This window comes from Boleophthalmus pectinirostris, unplaced genomic scaffold (genome assembly GCF_026225935.1).
Source record: "Boleophthalmus pectinirostris isolate CB_2022bp ecotype Guang Dong unplaced genomic scaffold, ASM2622593v1 HiC_scaffold_4, whole genome shotgun sequence".
Lineage (NCBI taxonomy): Eukaryota > Metazoa > Chordata > Actinopteri > Gobiiformes > Gobiidae > Boleophthalmus > Boleophthalmus pectinirostris.
Window position 1 is genome coordinate 27716302 of NW_026571353.1, and position 20199 is coordinate 27736500.

At 38.9% G+C, this 20199-nt stretch overlaps 1 protein-coding gene across 1 annotated transcript; it reads left to right on the top strand.

The window, feature by feature from the left end:
* Positions 1-561: 561 nt before the first annotated feature.
* On the top strand, positions 562-18976 carry apba1a (amyloid beta (A4) precursor protein-binding, family A, member 1a). Its single transcript, XM_020932340.2, has 14 exons — positions 562-670; positions 1564-2027; positions 2784-3440; positions 5937-6032; positions 6122-6161; positions 7978-8123; positions 9049-9081; positions 9910-9993; positions 10606-10776; positions 12674-12853; positions 13000-13212; positions 14246-14365; positions 14805-14945; positions 15905-18976. Exons 2-14 carry the CDS (start codon positions 1620-1622, stop codon positions 15974-15976), a joined length of 2361 nt encoding a protein of 786 aa, XP_020787999.1. The 5' UTR covers positions 562-670; positions 1564-1619; the 3' UTR covers positions 15977-18976.
* The last annotated feature ends 1223 nt before the right edge of the window (positions 18977-20199 follow it).

Genomic DNA, 20199 nt, shown 5'->3' on the forward strand with positions numbered 1-20199 from the left:
TTGGCGTTTATGTAAGTTTTATCCAACACATCTGTAATGCAATGATGACAAGATCACAACATTTTCAAAAGAATGTAGTTTGTTTAAGTTAAGTAAACTATTTCCTGATAGAATCTACACAAAGGGCCGCCGTGTTATACTCCCATGGTCCCATGGTCTCCATGGTCTTGGGAAAGGGCGGGCCTTAGCGTAGAATATCCAATCAGACATGACTTTCTCTGTCAAAGCATGGCACTACTGTGAAGCTTTTGTGCTGGGAGACTTTTCACCAGCATCTGTGTTGGTGACAGTTATAATTTGGGACAAAAATGCCGCAGTCCTGCGCAAAGCAGGACGTGATTGTGACCCTATATTTGGTTGGTCCCTCCTCAAGTCCCTTTCACATGCTTCTGCAGTCTTGAAGTGTTTGTTTGAACAGGGCCATTCCCAGGGCTAACTTCTCAGTGTTAGGATATTTGAGTAATCCTAATCGTAACAAGTGTTTCCCGTACACAGTGTAGAGTGTAGACTACAGTCTGGACTAGTGTTTGTGGTCGAGGGAACAGTCTGTGTAGATGTGACGAAGAGGAGCTGGCACGCGCGCGCATGCTCGCAACAGCTGAAGAAAGATGGAAGACTGCGAGAGGAGACGGAGCGCAGCACATCCCGCAGCGGCCAGAGCCCGGAGCTGGTGAGTATCTGTAGGAGAAAACGCGGTGAGAGGCAAAATGTGTGCCGGGGGGAAAGGGGGAGAGCGGGCAGGGCTGTAGCGTGATGCCCTGTCGCAGCGCGCTGTTCTCGGTGTGATGATGTGAGGAGCGCGGTGATGTTGCGGAGACTGTCTGCTCCTGGAGACGGAGGAGGCCCTTTGTGGTGCAGACGCGGGGGATGTGCCTCCGCGCACGCATGAATGTGGATGCAGCTCGGGCTCCAGACTCACTGTTTATAAACGCAAAGATGCACCGAACACTGAGGCCGTGTGTTCAGCCAGAGAGCTGAAAACAATCAAATGTAGGCCCATGTAGGCGGCCTATCGCATATTAACGTGCTATTATGCGATTATATAGGTCTGTATAGGCGTAATTAGCATCTTGTAGTAGGCCTGCGTGTATTGTAGAATATACTGTTTTCAGCCTATACAAATGTTAAGTATTTGCAGAGGACTAACACAGACCTGAAAGAAGCACATTTAATTTTTTTAGTGAGTAGTGTTTACAAAAGAGATAAGAAAAATAACTTGGATGCAGCTAATGAATAGCCTATAACATAATAAAATTGCCTTAATACTGGGTCAGTCACAGCAAGTGGAAAACCTAGAGCCTCGGGTCTAGATTAGACTATAGTTGATTGCTCTGTGCTCATGTCTGTAAGAACTGAAATCTTTGGTGAATCAAGAACCCTCCATTATTGAAGAAAAAAAAAAGGAACAGTTTTTTGGCTGGTAACATTTGTAACCTAAAGTGTTGCATTTAACCTATTATTAAGCTTTAAGGTTCAGTTTGTGCATTACTTAGCCTTTCATTTGTTCTATTGTGAACACATTTGTAAAGATCTGTGTTAATGAAGGACATGCTCTTCTTTCAGATGCACTCCTGGAGGTGCCTTAGGACCCAGTCACTGCCCAGGACACTGACAGCATCATGGAGGAGAAGGAGGCACCCACTCCTCCTGATACCCAAAGGACCCACACCCACAGACGCACAGAGGCTCCATACGAAATGGAGGCGGAGCCCAGACCCCCGGCCCGAGTGGGGACCACCCGCTACCGTCGTCAGGGCGACACAGAGGCCCGGCTGAGAGCACAGCAGCACAGACAACAGAGAAGGCAGCAGAGAGAGGCCCAGCAGGAGCAGAGGAATCAGGAGGACGAGAGGGAGCGAGATGACTCTGCTCTAGCTCGATCTGCAAGCACTGAGAGCGGCTTCCACACACACACAGACCGAGCTGAGGGAGACGACAGCCTGGTACAGAGCACAGAGCCTGAAGATGAGATCCCCAGAGCCTCTGCCTCTGCCCTGCCCCAAGACCCCTCTGCTGAGTACTCCAAGGTACAACTTTACCTCACAAGAGTTACTCTCAAAGTTAGCACAAAGAGATGAGAGACATACTGATTTGCTTTTAATGGCTTGAACATTTAGCATTTGGGCCATAACATCCACTCAACAGTAACTGTTTCCTCCCCCAGCCTTTCACAATAAAATTGCATTTTGTGAATGAGGCCTAAATACCACTTGTGTCTGCCACAACTGTTAAATTATTAAATTGCAATTATTAAATGAAGATTAATTAACAATCTTACTGTGAGTTAAGGTTCATTAAGCTCATGTCCACATCAAAATTACAATTTAACTGGGAATAAATCTGGAATTATAGCTGGACCGGAGCTGGACCAAACCAGGACTAAATTTAAAGTAGGACTCAAACCAGGATCAGACCAGAACAAACGTTGAACGCACTTCTATACTTTTTCACTGGGTTTGGAGTAAGACTGCAACAATTAACTGACTAATCATGATTAGAGGACTCTAAAATTTATATAACAAAGACGTGGCATTATAGAATCAAATGTCAAAATGCAATAGTATTATTAATGCTATTTCTAATTTTCATCAATAATACATTTTATTGGTAAATGTTCTCTATTTAGAAGCCTTTAGGCACCCTTATTCAACCTGTTATTTGGTTAGAAGGTATTTAAGGTACAATTGTATTAATATGCATTCATTGTTTATTTGAGACTTCCAATAGAAATAATCGTTCGTTGGTGAATAAACAGTTTCACTCTGTTATTTGCTGTATTCCAGGTGCTGGGCTGCTCTGACTCTGAGGAGCTCAGAGATGAGACCTATTGTGAGCCCTATGAAATCTACTCCCCTTCAGAACACGTGTACGAGGAGATCTGTGAGGCAGCAGGCTTTTCCAATCACCTGCCCCAGAGACGAGCCAACTTCACACTGGAGGCCCAGTCAGACAGTGGGGACTACCAGCATGCCGTGGGGTCCCGGCTTCACCACTATGACGAACGCTCTGATGGAGAATCGGACAGTCCAGAGAAGGAGGCGGAATTTGCCCCTTACCCCCGAGCAGACAGCGGCGACCTGGAGGAGGACGGAGATAGCATAACAGTGGAACTTCGAATCAGTCTTAGCTCGCAAAGCTTAAATTGTGCCAAAGAACTGCCCAGCAATGAGGAGAATGTCGTAAGCTCAGAAATACCCCCAGACCAGAGTTCAGTCCCAGCAGAAGTGCACAAAGTAACCCCAGTGATGCGGAGTTTACAAGAGAAGAAAGATGCAATATCTCTGGCTATAAAGGACATAAGGGAAGCTATAGAAGAGGTGAAGACACGCACAGTGAGGTCTCCGTACACTCCAGATGAGCCCAAAGAGCCAGTTTGGGTCATGAGGCAAGACCTGAGTCCCACTGCAGACTGTGAGCTGCAGCAACCACTAGAGGGCGATGTGAGTACCCTATCCTATCTGCCATCTATAAAGGTGCTTGTTGTTTTTCATGTCACCTGGGGTTTCTTAAACTAAATTATATATAGAAAATTATGTGGTATTGAAATGTATTTGATTTTATTTTTTTTAGTGCACACTATTTTACATTAGGTCTTTCCATGCCCTTTTTGCACAGAGGTTACTGCAGTAAGAGTACAGTTACTTTAAAGTAATATTACTGAAGTAGTGGTAATGGTGGTTAAAAAAATACTATATATATATATATATATATATATATATATATATATATATATATATATATATACTACTATTTATATTTTAAGTTAATGTAATCATAAAGGGACCAAACATTAAATAATGCACAAAAACAGATTTTCAAAGGCAAGGAAGAAAATGTAATCTGATGGAGAGGTGCAAGAAACACAAATAATTGAATTCAGTCTAAATAAGTTCTTTTTTTAAGTTTATGTAATGTAATATAAATGTTTTTATCATTGATATTTCATAATTTATAGAGGCTTTACAATTAAAAAAAAGCTCAGTAGTGATGTAATGATTTTAACAGAATCTATTGCCATTTGTAAAGGAAAAGTAAAAGCACATGGTATTTTTTGTGCGTTTCCCCAACACCAAGGGAAGCATTTATTAAAACCAGACAAACAAGTGAGCATAAAAAGATGAAAATAGTAAAATGAGTGACAGCACGGCGCCTCTGCTCAGTGATCTTTTATTCATGGGGCTGTGAGGCAGAGAAAGGCAAGTCTTAAAGCGTTCAATAATTCAGGGAAGCTCCAGTGTCTGCAGCCTATTTTCACGTCATGTGACCTTTGCAGGAAAGAGCTACGGATGAATTCTGATGGCTTTATTGACACACAGAAGGAAGGCTGTTACAAGTTATTGATCTTAACAAATCCCTTTAAAAAATAATGCCAACTAATTTTGTAATGGAAAAAGTGTTATCTAGATAATTTAAGATCACCTTAAGAGAAGAGATCATGTGGCATAAATAAATCAGCGCTAACATCAAAATGACATAGGAAATGTATAAACTTAAAAATTTTCATGTAAAATCGATTTTATTTACTCTAAAAATATACTTTATTTATTATTTGTCAGTTTAAAAGTCCTATTACAATAGTATGAGCTGTTGCCTGAGGTGGATTACAGTAGTTTGGTCACACAGTTGTAGCCAGACAGAAAAAAACTGAAGAGGACATTTCCTTAGTGACCTGCTGCAACTGGAACTCACGTTGGCGGCCATGTTTTGACTGTAGGTTCGACTCAAACTTGCCAGTAATTAAATAGAAATATATTCTTATTTATCAATTAATTTAGCTCATTTTATTTTACTTTTATGTGCTCCATCCTACATCTAGCTTGGTCTAATGTGAACCAGTATTGCATAAAAATATTATAGTAGCCAGACAAATAAAATTGATAAATGGATCATTTCCATATGGCTTATATAAAAATAAACCGAGACTTGCTTAACTAAATTGACTAAATATCTTAATCAATAAATTTCAATGATAATAATTGAGGCAAATGAACAGTTCAAATATACAAAAAACAGGACAAAATTGTACTTGATTACTATTTGAAGTAGCCTTACCCTACTGTTTAAAGATGGCTGTTGCATTTGCCATGGCAGCGGTTGCTATGTCCACTCTAGTTTGTCTCGTCTCCCTGTATGAAGCTCGGTGACAGGACAGGTGCTCGACACCTGTCACCTGAGCTGCTCACTGAGAACAGCTCAGAGCAGAGTGAACAGGGCTGTGTGAGGGGCTAGAACAGAGAGACCATGGAAAACTTTTGGATGTACCAGGTGGAGAAGCTGGAGGAGGAAGAGGCAAAGCAGAGCCACCTGCCCCCTGACCAAGATGTGGAGGATAAGGTTTGGAGCTAGTCTGTGCTAACGCAGATGTATGTTATACCCACAGTCTGTATACAGTCTGTGCGTCTGACCTGTGCAGAGGAGCGCTGTCCTGCTTTTAGATTATGTAATAATAATATCTGGTCTCTTAGAATATTATAAGATCTGTTTGTGCTTTGCTTTTATCCAATTTGTGGTTGATATTTCTTGTTTTTTTTTTGTATTTCTGATTCAAATCGACTGGGGTTACTGTATATGAAATACAGCTCTACTGAAGCAAAACAAATGCCTTTTGCTAACATGAAAATAAATGAGAGCACATGTTTAAAAATGTGTTATTATTATTAATAATAATCATAATAATAATACCTTACACATGTAGTGCTATTATTGTGACCACAGTTGCCCTGGGGCAAACTGACTGAAGCAAGGCAATCTGTGACAACGGCCTCTTTAGCCACCACCAGTCACTCCCACACACTGTATTCACACCGTAATGACAGAACCTGGTGCCCATTAACTAAGTGAACCACATTCTTACCATGTATTTTTTAAAGACTTTTAAAATTCTTTTAATTCAAGATAAAGGTTCAACACACTTTCTTGCTTATTGTTTTGTTCAGTCTCCTCGCTCAGGATCCCCCTCTCCTTCTGGAGCAGAGGGCTCCAGCAGCCAGCTCCTGCCTGATGAAAGCCTGCAGACGCCCTCACCCAGAGAGGTGAGAGATACGAACTCTTTACCTTTGTATTTACTGTACTCAAACTGCTGTGTGTGCGCCCACTAACATGTCCTGATTGTGGTCCTCAGGCCGGCAGGAGCAGGGTGTCCTTCCCCACGTATGTAGAGGGTGAGTTCACTCATATTTAATTCAGCTGTTTGTATCCCAGTGTCACGTGACCAGTCTCCAGTCTACGGTTACATCAACAACAATGAGCTCACACAAACATTAATCACCTCATCAGTAGTTAGTCAAAAATACTAATAATACACAATGAAGTTATAAAAGAAGGTAACATTTAATACTAACTCTTTGTTCATGCTTTATTAAGGCATGATTATGTGTACTCATGAAAAATAATGTGAAAGACAGATCAGAATCAGGAAGTGTGCAGTTAACATGCTAGTTGTTTTTATCATTGCTCTTACAGCAAAACTCTGCTCTTGTCTGTGAAACTTTGAAAAGCACTTATAAACTGATCGGCATGAATAATAAGCATGGTCAGAATGCAAAAGGAATCATTCTGGACGTCTGCAAACTGTTTAAAAGGAGCTAGTTCTGTTTTTCACATTTTTAAGACTTTTAATATTTTTAAGTAAATATCAGTTTTAAAGGTTGTATGGAGGATTTTTTTTTGTTTCAAATTGTCAATGATAGCATTATAGAGATGCAGTAGCCTTGTAATTATGATGACCAAAAAAAAGAGAATAAAAATTCATCAACTCTGGACGTGGTGGGGCTAAACATTTGCCAATAGATAACGACATTGCCTCGTTATCTGTTAGCTGACAGGCTGTCAATCAATCTCCCTACGTTTCTAGCGTAACTGACTTGCCTGCGCACCGCCGGTACGTGGTTTACGTACGCCTGTCACGCAGTCCACAGACGCAAGCCGCACAGACGCTGTTTACTCCACCAACGCAACAGTTCTTAGCGGCTTTTTTTGACCTATATCTTCCTCGCAGTTCGCACAAAGTTTGTTGCAATGGCAGACAAGAATCCAGGAGCAGTTCGCCGCAAAAGAAAGTCCGTTTTGAGATTGATGAAAGAAGACGACAAGGGGAAAAGCAGTGAAGCCAAACTAAGGTGATTCTTGAAGATTCATTCCAGCGATGGCGCGACTGAAGCAGACGCAGGGTCTAAAGACTGACGCATTGGTCGCCAAATTACTCCTGGACAGGTCACTTCTGCTTATTATGAAAACGTACTTTATTTCCAAGAGCTAGACAAACGTTTTTCAGGACATGAAAGCGATATCCTATGTCTGAAAACGTAATTTTCAAGGCAAAGAAAGAGTCCACTTGCTGCTGCGTGTTGTAGCTAGTTCATTCGCACGGAATCTCCGCGCATCCTTCTCTGCACCCCTTTCCTGCTCCTCTCACCGCTGCCCGATCCGCTCTTCCCCCTGCTCCTCACTTCTCCGGGCACGGAATCTCCGCGCACCGCTCCCCTCTTCTCTCTCCTCTCCCTGCTCCGCTCTTCTCCCTGCTCCTTACTTCTCGTCCGCGAATGAAATGTCCGTGCACCCGCTCCCCCCGCTCCTCACTTCTCCACCTTGCCTAACCAACACTGTAGTTAGTTGTTTACAAGTCACAGCGCACCGGCTGTAAACAAACCTGTTTCTGGCGTAAAGAGGAGGCGGGAGGAGGCGTTTCTACGTAGGGAGCTGTAGGGGAGAAGGGGTGGTTTCACGCATGCGCAACATTTGAAAAAGGACAAACAGTCGCTGGATTTCTCGTTCCTTGGAAAATCCTCTATACAACCTTTAACTAAATAGTTACTAAGTGTGTTTATGCTTGATTAAGGGTAATTAAGGTGTAGTAAATGGAAAGTGATGTTGGTAGATTTTCAGTTATTTATTACAAAAACAAATACTGTGCAGTTTAATCTTCTTGAGGATGTTTTATTGATCTATTTCTAAGTGTTAAACATGTGTCCTTTGCAGTCCCAGGCCCCTGTGACCCAGAGGACCTCATTGATGGCATCATTTTTGCTGCAAACTACCTGGGCTCCACTCAGCTGCTGTCAGACAAAACCCCTTCCAAGAATGTGCGCATGATGCAGGCGCAGGAGGCTGTGAGTCGTATCAAGGTACGGCCTTTTTGGTTTTGTCTTGACACCTCTATAGCCCTAGCAATTTTAAAGTTCCACTGCATAATTTTCTATTGGTTTTATGCCACCTTGGAGATATAGGGAGCGTTCACCCTTGTCCCTGTTAGTTCCTAGAATGAGCCCAGTTTAGTCCTGATGGTAGACCTGGTTTGGTCCTGATCTAATCCTTGTTTGGTTCTGATCTAGTCCTTGTTTGGTCCTGATGTAGTCCTGGTTTGGTCCTGATCTAGTCCTTGTTTGGTCCTGATGTAGTCCTCGTTTAGTCCTGATATAGTCCTGGATTAGTCCCAGTTTTGTGCATTCACACTTGTACTATCACCACAGCAAAACAGGGACTCAACTGCGAACTAAACCTGGACTTCACCATAACTAAACCAGGACGAGAACAGGATTAAACCAAGTCTAAATTAGGACTCCGTAGTGTGGCATTAAATGTATTTATCTAGCATTTATTTTGTTTTTATTGCTCAAATATTCCTTGTAAAACATGCATTAACGCTGAAAGCAGGGTCACCTCTCTACTTAGCCTAGCTGCACCACCTGCTTGTCTCCATGGAGATAGACAGGTTTAATGCCATACTGAACATCTCCATGGAGACAAGCAAGTTGAGTATCCTCCACCAGAAAAATTACACACTGCAGATTTGAAAATGTAGCTTTGAAATGATCCTTCATGATCTCAGTATTGGACATTCAGTGATGATTTTCTATCTATAACTGTTAATAATTGTTGATAATTGTTTCTGTTCTTTTGCATTTTTATTTTTTTTTTCTCTTTATTTTTATTTATTGACATTGAGATGTTTATACTTTTAGTTAATTTGTCAATAACTGCTTCTTGACATTTTTAGTGTATGCATATCTCTGTGCCTCTCATTCTAACCTGTCTGTTCTTAATCCACAGGCAGCCCAGAAACAGGCCCAGAACAAGAAGAAGGTACACTGCTTTTTACTCTAAAAATAACTAAAATATGTGAACATTTTGGAAATAAATTTTGCTTTTCATTAATTTGTTTTAAAATGTGATTATAACTAGATAATTATAACCACATTGCCTGTTACTGTGTTATCTCATTATCAACCTCCAATCTATGTTTATTGTGTCTCACTTTAAAGAAAACCTATATCTTGTGTTATATAACAGTTGAAATCAAAATATTGACAAAAAAATATAGTTGGAGAATGGACTAAGTACTGAGCAGTGGGCCTACACTGGTCGTGCTGAAAACGGGGGATTGACTGGCAATATGGCAAAATAAGTGATTACAGATTGCTCAAACCTGCACAAATCACTCCAAATTAAGGATAGGACAATAATATCAAATAGTATAGTAAATAGTAAAATAGTAAACAATAATAACAAAATAGTAAACAATAATCATTTGTGAAACATTTTATATAATCGTGATAATCACCAACAAAGATAATTTCCATTTTATCACCAGGATGTGCAGAAAAAGCAACTTCTCCATGTTGTTTTCACTTATAACAAAGCTACTCATGATATTATAATTATAATTCTTATCCATAACATTTTAAAACTGTCATCAACTTTTATAATCGTTAATTGCAACTCCTATACTCCTATACTCCTACTCCAAATACAACTTCAAGTGAATAAATGGTAAAAAGAAATAAATGTATAATGGTTTTAAAAGCTCTAAAAAGTTGATTTTGTAGAATAGATTTGCTTTAATAGAAATATTATCTGGATTATTATGTATGTCAAATTACTTCATGAATACATGTGACTGTGTTTGTACAGGCTACTGAAGATGAGGCTCACATGACAGAGGTGGACCTGTTCATCTCCACTCAGAGAATCAAAGTGCTCAATGCAGACTCACAGGTAAAACTGGATTTTTATTGGTAATGTGATCGATATAAAAAAAAATAAAAAAATAAAATCTATATACAATGATCTATAGATTTTAAATAATTAATTAAAATATTAAAAAATAAAATAACATAATCTGAATTGACTTTACAATGCTGTTAAATAAATCAGTCCATCTTAAAGTTTTTTAAAGGTGCACTGTGTAACTTTTTGGATGTTGGCTCATTACCTGCTTGTGTCTATGGAAATGTTATTGCTCTGCCCGAAATGTTCCACAGTATGACATTAAGCAGCTCAACTTTACATTTATTCAGTTAAGGTGGTTTTATAGTAAAAAAAAAAAAAAACAAGCATTCAGACTGTGAGCGGGGTTGCATTTCCACAGATCTGACGTGTAACCTGAAGATATAAATGTTTAATGCCTTACTATGAAGCATTTTCAGCAATAACATCTCCATGGAGCAAAGCATTAGATGGACCCTCCACCAGAAAAGTTACACAATGTACCTGTAAAGACCTTATTTTATTAGTATAAAAATGAATGAATCTGGACTTTTTGGATATTCATAAAATAAATTCCTATGTCATCTGATCAAATTTAGTTCATAATTATTGTCTCTCCAGGATACTATGATGGACCACCCCCTGCGGACCATCTCGTACATCGCTGATATCGGGAACATCGTGGTCCTGATGGCGCGCAGAAGGATGCCTCAGTCAGAGTCAGAGGAGAACGCAGAGGAGGACAGCAAACGCCAGTACAAGATGATCTGCCATGTGTTTGAATCAGAAGATGTGAGTAAAACATTCACATAAAAAAAGTTGTTTGTTTGGACTGCTGTAGCGAAGATCCTCTTGTGGTATGTGTGGGGTAGGATCTTACTGGACCATAGGCTTCTCCTGTTGTCTCTTAACTTGCGGCCTCTTGGATACGGGTGGGTTATTGTGACAAAATAAAAAGGTCCTATAACGCAACATTGACTCTTGTATTACCTCATCAAAAGCAGACATGAAGTTGTGTTTTGTTTCATTCACATGTTTGAGTAACTATTATTAGTCTACATCTCCAAAGCTCATTATGCTCTGTCCCACCTCGTGATTTTTCAAGTTCACAGTTGCCTTTTACCTTTAGTTCAGTAGCGAGAAGCAATTCCAGGACTGAAATCATCCAAATGATTCTAGTGAAGACAGTTTCCTATTTGTAACATAGATCAGAAAATAGCGTAATATGGGCCCTTTTATGTTTTAAATTTAATTTTCATTGTCCTAAAAATAAGGATCAGATGATATTTGATGTGGTAAAATGTGTTTGTTAAAGTTTTGGATAAGGTTCCAGGGAATGCAATGCTTGCCTGACAGTGCCATCCGTCTAGTTCTTTGTATATTACATATACAGGAATTGTTATTAAGCGATTATGATGGCATTTTCAGGCAACCACAATGCGCTTTTTTAAATAGTATGCTGCTAGTTTCTTATTTTTATTATATTTATTCTTTTCTTATTTTTTACATTTGAAATTTTGAAATGATGGTGTATCTGCTAAGTCTAGTAATCTAGTATTGAGTAAAGACAACCTCCTGTGTGATACCTGGTGACTGGTTAGAGCTGTTCTCAGTGGAGTTTGCAGCATCTCTGTTTCTGGGTTGGTTACTTGTGGTAACCTGCTCCAATTTCCCATATTACTCCAAACATGTGGGTCAGACTGGCACAGAATGGCATTAGATCACTCAGGTAGTTGTTACAAATTAGAACTTGAGAATATTGTTGCAAAATGTCCTGTTATATCTTGTAATGTTTCTGTTTTCAAGTGTGTGTAGCAGTGTGTAATTAATAACATTTACTAATTTTACAAATTTCTTATAGTCTAAAATCAGTTTGCTCATTTCTATTGAGGCAAGGCAAGTTTATTTGTATAGCACAATTCGTACACAAAGTAATTCAAAGTGCTTTACAGAATAAGAAATACATTAAAATCATAATAAAAACAAATAAAAAATAAATAATCATGAAAATTAATAAAAAAAACATAAATTGGAGAGAAGAGTGCAGAATGAAAACCTTTCAGTTATATGCACAGTTAAACAGAAATGTTTTGAGCCTGGATTTAAACAGCATCACAGAAGAGGCCTGTCTCACATGTTCAGGAAGACTGTTCCAGGGAGAGATCCACAGTTAATCCACTGTCAGTAAAAGTATGTGCTTTGGAGTCGAATTCAGACTTTATAGACAGATATTTTATGTTTGTATTGTTTTCAGGGCAATTATTTGATTATTCTATATTTAATTTGCCTCTCATCCCTTAAATTGTATCACATTACATCACTGACTGCAGTTACATGTGCACTCTAAATCTGGAAAAACTGACAATAAATATATTAAGAAAAAACTGAAGTTTGCCCCCAAATTGCTAACTCCGTCACTGTTTAAATAGTAAAATCATCTAATTTCTTTCTGATCACAGTCCCTCTGATTATTCAGATTTTGTTGGTTTGTGTTTCATTGAAAGATTCAAAATCAGATTATAAGAAGATTTCGGTGTGCGTATAAACAAAGACAGTATCTTATAGATATAAAAACACAATTGATACACTGAATTAAAGTTGGAGGTCCAGAGTTCTTCTTGGGGTAAGATTGGGGGGGTCTGTTCTGTAAATCAACTGTTTTATGAGCTAATTATTCCCCTCTGTGCAGGCCCAGCTCATTGCTCAGTCCATTGGCCAGGCCTTCAGTGTGGCCTATCAGGAGTTCCTAAGAGCCAATGGCATCAATCCTGAAGATCTGAGCCAGAAAGAATACAGCGATCTGCTCAACACCCAAGACATGTACAACGATGATCTGGTCCACTTCTCCAAGTCTGAGAACTGTAAGGATGTAAGTATCTTTTCTCTCATAATACTTAATTAGGTGGCGGACACTCTACCTGAACGGTTGCAAATTATGACAAAATGTATCATGTATCATATATTTATTAATCATATATATATGTGATGATGGGAATTCTTGTTTCTGTGTTCCAGGTGATAGTGGAGAAGGCCAAAGGAGAAATCCTGGGGGTGGTGATCGTGGAGAGCGGGTGGGGGTCCATCCTGCCCACCGTCATCGTGGCGAACATGATGCACGCGGGACCAGCCGAGAGGTCCGGGCGCCTCAACATCGGAGACCAGATCATGTCCATCAATGGGACCAGTCTGGTGGGGTTGCCCCTGTCCACCTGCCAGAGCATCATCAAGGTGCACTCAAAAACGCTCAAAACACAGGATTTCATTTACTTTACAGTTAGGGATGTATCCAAATATCTCAGTAGGATATTTTCACAATATGTATCTCACAGTACAATTTTTATTGTGATATTTTATGGAAACTAACAAAACTGTAAATATGCTACTTTTTCTTTATAAAATGCCTTGACAAGACTTAAAAGTGCTTATAACAGTTATTTCTTCATGTAATTTGCACTGAAATGGAGCAAAGGATCATGGGTTTATGTAGTTCTCTCTGTTTTTTTAGCCATTGCTGCAGTGTAACTATTCATTTAAGTGGAGAGACTTTCAATTCAATATATTGTGAGACTTACCAAGTTGTCTGTGTAATCCTTTACTTGTCCAGGGAGGGTTCATAAAAATATATATTATATATAAGAGTCAATACAACTAGAAATCCGAAGCAAATCCATTATTATGCCAGACTGTAAATGTAAATGTCTGTGTTAATAGAATAATGCTTGAAATAAAACTAACCTTGCATTGTATGAATCTTCACATTTCGAGGGACTATTTTCTTATATATCAGTCCGCCACTGCCAAGCTTTCTATCAGGAAGTACAACTCGCTTCTTCTGCTTGGACATAAATCCTTCACATGCAAGGTTGGTTTTATGTATAAAATTATACTATCGACACAGACATTCACATTGACAGTCTGGCATTAGAATTGTTTTGACTCAGGTGCTTTGTTGAGTGGGTAAGACTGTTTTTAGTGGCAGGATAACTATGGCCATTGATATGCGCTAGCCTAGCACCAGTGACCTCTGCAAATACAAGAACTAGATGGAATATTTAAAAAAGTGTCTCCACACGTCTCCAACACTCTGGCTCACTAGAAAATGAGGTCCTATGTTAAAAATTCCAAACTGTCCCTTTAAGACATTGTTAATATTCCTATTCTTATCCATCTTGATTTTTATTGCATGAGCACAGTGAAGTTCTGTTTTATCTGCTGTACTTTCCAGCCACGTGTAAGAACCATAGATGTCTTTTCTCCACAGGGTCTGAAGAACCAGTCTCGGGTGAAGCTGAACATAGTGCGCTGTCCTCCTGTCACCACTGTCCTGATCCGACGCCCCGACCTGCGCTACCAGCTGGGCTTCAGTGTCCAAAATGGCATCGTGAGTCCCTGCGCCTCTAGTTTTGGCTTTCACAAGACATCACATCACATTCAGTAGGCCAGTACTGTTTAATACAGATTGAAGATGGTTATACTTCAAAACATGTACATTTAATGAAAAAAGAGAAAAAAGGAGCAGCAAGAAGCACAGTTTATTTTAATCCTACCCTTAATTTACAATATTTCACATGATATTCTTTTGTTTGTTTTCACTTGTGTGTCTCTTTATAAGAATTAGAGAAGTTAAATGAACAAAGCACATACACTTTACAAACACACACATGTTTACAATATATTATCAACAATCACTTTTCAATAACAATTCATAAATGTGTGCTTTCCTGGTGGTACATCTCTAAAAGTTGCTTATATTATCATTAAGTATCATTACATTTTAAAACCACCACACAGTGAACTAACCACAATGAGTGTGCCCACAGATATGCAGCCTTATGCGAGGGGGCATCGCTGAGCGGGGAGGGGTGCGAGTCGGTCATCGTATCATTGAGATCAACAGTCAGAGCGTGGTGGCTACTACGCATGAGAAAATAGTCCACATCCTTTCAAACGCTGTTGGGGAGGTGAGTCCTGAGCTGTCGTAAAGCATAAATCTCATTATTTAACAGCTTCATGTCTGGTTCAAATTAATAAACTATTTGATAATATTAATAAACGCGCATTCAGTATAAAGTGCTTTTTGGACACATAATAATTACCATTGCATCATTCATTCACTCCACTCTTGGTGATGGCCAGTAAATACTTCTTCCCTGGGCAAGATTGATGGAAGCAAGAGTGCCCATCTGTGCCAGCAGCCCCTTTGACAAAAAAAAAATCTAATATTCTTCAGAAAGTTCTTCCAAACTCTGCTGCAGAAGTTCCCATAAATGTGTGGCACTTGTAGATTGCTTGGCTTTCACTCTTCTGTCCAGTTCATCCCAAACAAGCTTGATGGGGTTTAAGTCTGGAGACTGTGCTGGACACTCCATGTTTTTCAATTTTACCATCTTGTTCTTTTTTCCTGAGGTAGTTTTGGCAGAGCTTGGACTTGTGTTTTGTTATCTTTTATCTTTTTTTTTTTTTAACCTCTGGCTGTTCAGTACTTACCTTTGTACCATTTCAAGCTCTTCACTGGACTTGCACGACTTGAATTGCAATAAATAACTGGAAAAATTAGGGTGTTCTAAAACTTTTGACCAGTATTGTATAGTGCATATAGTAGTGTATTAAGGAAAAGGCTTGCTATTTGATACAGATTTAGATTTTCAAAACAGAATAGTAACAGTAATCTTAAATCTTATTTTGTGTTCTTATCTTATGCTTCTAATATAGATCAACACAATGACAAAAATATAGAAGGAAGGAGGAAGAATAAATGAAAGGTCCTATTTATTTCATTTCATCTGTATCAATACTTCAAATTGGTATCGAGTTTATATATTAGTTTTAGTACGGATAAGAATCTGGGTATTATTGATTGATTGATTTATTTTTTACCAGCCTAGTGTATTCTGTTCTTAATGTATTTTTTCTTCCTTAGATCCACATGAAGACCATGCCTGCAGCCATGTACCGCCTCCTCACAGCTCAGGAGCAGCCCATTTACATCTGAGCCCTGGTTCTGTCTGCAGAGTCTCACCTCACCCACCTGGACTCCTCGAGGGACTGTGTGTGGACCCTATCTGCCCCCCAAACGACCTCTCATACCCCAGGCCTAACAAAAAGATACCCCACGCAACTTCACTTGTAGCAAATCATCCTCCAGTACAGAAGTGTGTAGCGTAATTCAACCAAGGTTTAAGAAAGAGTTCGGCCAAAATATTTGAGCTGGTGCGTGAATAGTCTGAGTATATCTGAGTGGTATGTGTGTAAAGGGAAAGGATTGAGGAGGACCATCTCTGATTTTGTGTTAGCCCCAAAAGTTATTTAGTTAAAGGTGCATTGTGTAACTTTTTGTTGGAGGTCCGTCACCTGCTTGTTTTTCTGCCTAGAATGTTCCACAGTATGACATTTTAACAATTACTGATTGTTTTCTAACTCAAAAATACCTAGAAAACACAGGCATTCTGACTGACTGAGTTTGCCTTTCCACAGCTCTGACCTGTAACTTGGTCTGGTTTGGTCTCCATGATGATAGAAGGATTTAATGCCATACTCTGAAAGCAATAGCATCTCCAGGAAGAAAAACATTTGATGGACCCTCCACCTGAAAAATTACACAGTGCACCTTTAAAGGAGCTGTACCTGATGTTTACCGTCTCAAAAATGTAAAAAACTGAGTTTTTTAAAAGTTTGCAGCGGTCCGAAACGATTCCTTAAACATTCCCAGCATTTAATAATTTACCACAATTAGTTTAGAAGCACTTTTCACACATTTCAGAGCCAGCGGGTACAGCCCTTTTAATTTGTAATTGCCACTTTGTCACTATTTAAAGTAATATGAAAATACTATCTCTACCATGTCACCATGTTTTGTCACAGAAAACAAAGTCAAACAGTACAAAACAATTGATTAGAACTGAGTATGCAGTCCAGTTGAATGTTCTTGTATTTTATTTTTTAAGAATCTCTGCTGTTTCTTTCAGGGCTAGTGTTATGTTATGGGATGATGAGTGGGAGAGACATTAAGCAAATTTTTGTAGCTGGGAATCAAATAAATAGTGCAATAAAATAGTTTACCCAATAGAAAGTGCATGAAAACAGGATCTGCCCACTGCTGAAAACATTGCAGTGACAAGGGCCATTAGAAAAGAGGTGTCTGAAAATAGAGGTGACCACACACTCATCTGCTGTGATCAGAACCAGCATTACCAAGAGCAGTATTCATTTAGTTTGACTTTAATATGAATAGTTGTATTTACGGTTACAACTATGAATTCATTTGATAATCAGAAAACACATCTGTAAAACACTTTTTAGGATAATTTTTGTATGTCCAGTCTCGGTCCACTGAAGGTGCAGACTGTGATGCCAGATGACGTCTTTTTTCCAATGTCTTCTGGGCGTCCAGTGTTGACGTTTGTTTTTCCTACAGAAAAGAGTGTGCCACTGTCTGTGTGAATCTTCATGTGTCAGTCTGTGGTTCAGTGGATCTGACCGCTCAACCAATGATGTTTTATATCAAGAGTAGGATTTGAACTACCAACCTTCAGATCAGTGAACAAACACTCTACCAACTGAGCTACACTCCCACTCACCAGTGCTGCTCTTTTAGACCATTTTTATTTAACATATTTTGACTCAAAGGCCCGTAGAACTATAATAATTTTTGAATGAGTAGGCTGTAATTTCCCAGAAAATGCATTTCCAAATAAATAACATACGTAAATACCTAAATTAGTTAATTAAACAGATAACAAAATATCATGTACTCAAATAAATAATTTGTAATAAATGTTTAATCACAAATAATAAAAAATGAATATTAATGAATAATATTGATAACAACAATGTAGATATTTGTAACAAAAAAAATTAAATTAAAAAGAAAAAAAAGGTATTATATTCATTAATAATAATGTCATTTTCCTACTCCTGTGTTAGACATCCTGATGACGTCCAAAAAAGTCACCTAGTCGAGGGTTCAAATGTATAACTACATACTGATGTCCAAGTGGGCTCAGAGTTAGACTTCCAAATAGTGAATGTAATTTGCCCGTCTAAGACGTCTAATGTTTAGTGGGTAAATGTCAAAAGAGAATAAATCATGTCACATTTTCACTAATAATACACTTGCAAAAATTCTCTCTACAGAAGCTTTCAGCAATCAAATTTCAACTTTTATTGGGTTAAAAAAATCTAAAAATATATCTGAAAAATTTCATTGTAAAATATGAACTTTTTGATTACTATAGTTAATTAATTGGAAAAAATCATCGCTGACTTGTTGACTTCTAAAATAATGGTTAGTGGCAGCCCTAGTCATATTTGAGAAAGACATTCAAAAGCATATTTTAAATACTAGATACAGGACAAAGAAAATATTGTAGAAAATGAGAAGTGGTGTGCGAGTAAGGACAGACTATGGAAATGATGAGAAGCCCTTATATTAAAGTGAATTAGATATGATTTATTTATTGTAGATAGACGATTTCTGCTATTATGCTTAAGTCTTACTTACATGGTGACATGGTGGACCTATACTCTCTTCTCTGAGCCTAGATAAAGGAGTCCGTCTATTTTCTCCTTTGGGCCGATGGTGCGATCCCGTCTACAGCCCACAGAGGGCGCTGCTGCTGCTGCTGTACTTCTGTGTGTACATGTGTTTACTTGTGTTTGAACGTGCTGCACCTATATTCACACGCACTAGGAACACTGTGTAGTTTATAGAGATGTAAAGCTATATTCTTCTACTGTCCAGAGCTGCATCCACCTTCCTGTGAACTCTGAGTCATGTGACAGTGTCTTTGGCTGCTATAGTAGAGAATACTTGACATATAAACACTATATAATGCTGCCTGTCCTGACAAAAACGCAATGTGAACAGGGTTCGAATGTAAAAGACGTGCTTGGACCATGGGAGGATCAGAGCCCTGTCTGAGCCTAAAGCACCAGAGGAGAGCCTTCTGAATGTAACTTATGTTGATGTGAAAAACCAAACCCACGTTTGCAGTATTTACCACAATAAATGTTTTGCAGACACACTCCAGGTTATTCTGTGGTTTTGTGAAGGGGCAGGGCTATTACAGGGCCCATGTTACGTATTTTCTGGTCTATGTTATAATTTTTCTCCATCAAAAAGATACCTGGAGTGCTAGTCCTATGAGATTCATTTGGTCTTCCGATATTTTATGTTATTAGGTTCTTTTTTCAGACCAAGAGTTTGTTTTCAAACCTGACAGTTTCGACTGCTCACTAGTGGTCTTCCTTAGAGTGGTCATGTGATGTTGCTGTGACGTGTCCGGTCAGCTGATCTATACAGGTTTTAGTGCTGTCTTCCTACTGATGGAGGCAGGATGACAGAGGAAAACATTGGGACAGAGGAAAACAAACACCATCACTGGATTAAAAAGGCAATCGAAATATGCAAATGTGCCCACAGGACTATAAATCGGGATGAGTTTTTTTTTTTTTTAACTCTCGCACACCTGAGATACTGCCCTAAGGAAGTTGGACTGCAGAGGGCGCTGTCATCCTGCCTCCACCAGTGGAAGACAGCGTCAAAACCTGTATAAATCAGCTGCGCGGACACGTCACAGAAACATCACGTGACCACTCTGAGGAAGACCACTACTGAGCAGTCGAAACTGTCAGGTATGAAAACAAACTCTTGGTCTGAAAAAATAACCTAATAATATTAAAATACCTGGACTGTTGTTTAGTTTTTGTCCACCTTGTGATGTCATGAAGCGGTAGTTTTAATGTTAACAACTACTTTTTATCTTTAGCTCAGTCAGATTTGTCAATTCCAGGGCTTAAGTTACATAAATGATTTTAGTGATGGTGTATGGAGTTTAAAAAATTTAACACTTCTGTGTTTTCCTTTTGAGAGAAGAACTCAGCCCAAATATGCATTTGTTTTATTCACACATGTTCACACAGTTAAACCTGTGTGATTGAAACAAAACACAACTCCAGGTATGTTTTTGTTGAGGAAACAACATTATAACTTAGATCCGAAAATAGCGTGATATGGGGGGGTTTATGCATAATTAACCTTTTGGAGCTTTCTATCATGTCAAGTGCCCAGAGCACCCACCCAGGCACAGGGAGAAACATGCAAACTTTGCACCCAAAGGCCTGGGCGGTGTTCAGTTAAATATATAAGAAAAAAAGTTAAATACAATTAAATTTTTTAAAAAGCAAATCATAGAAATCAAGGATTACATAATATTA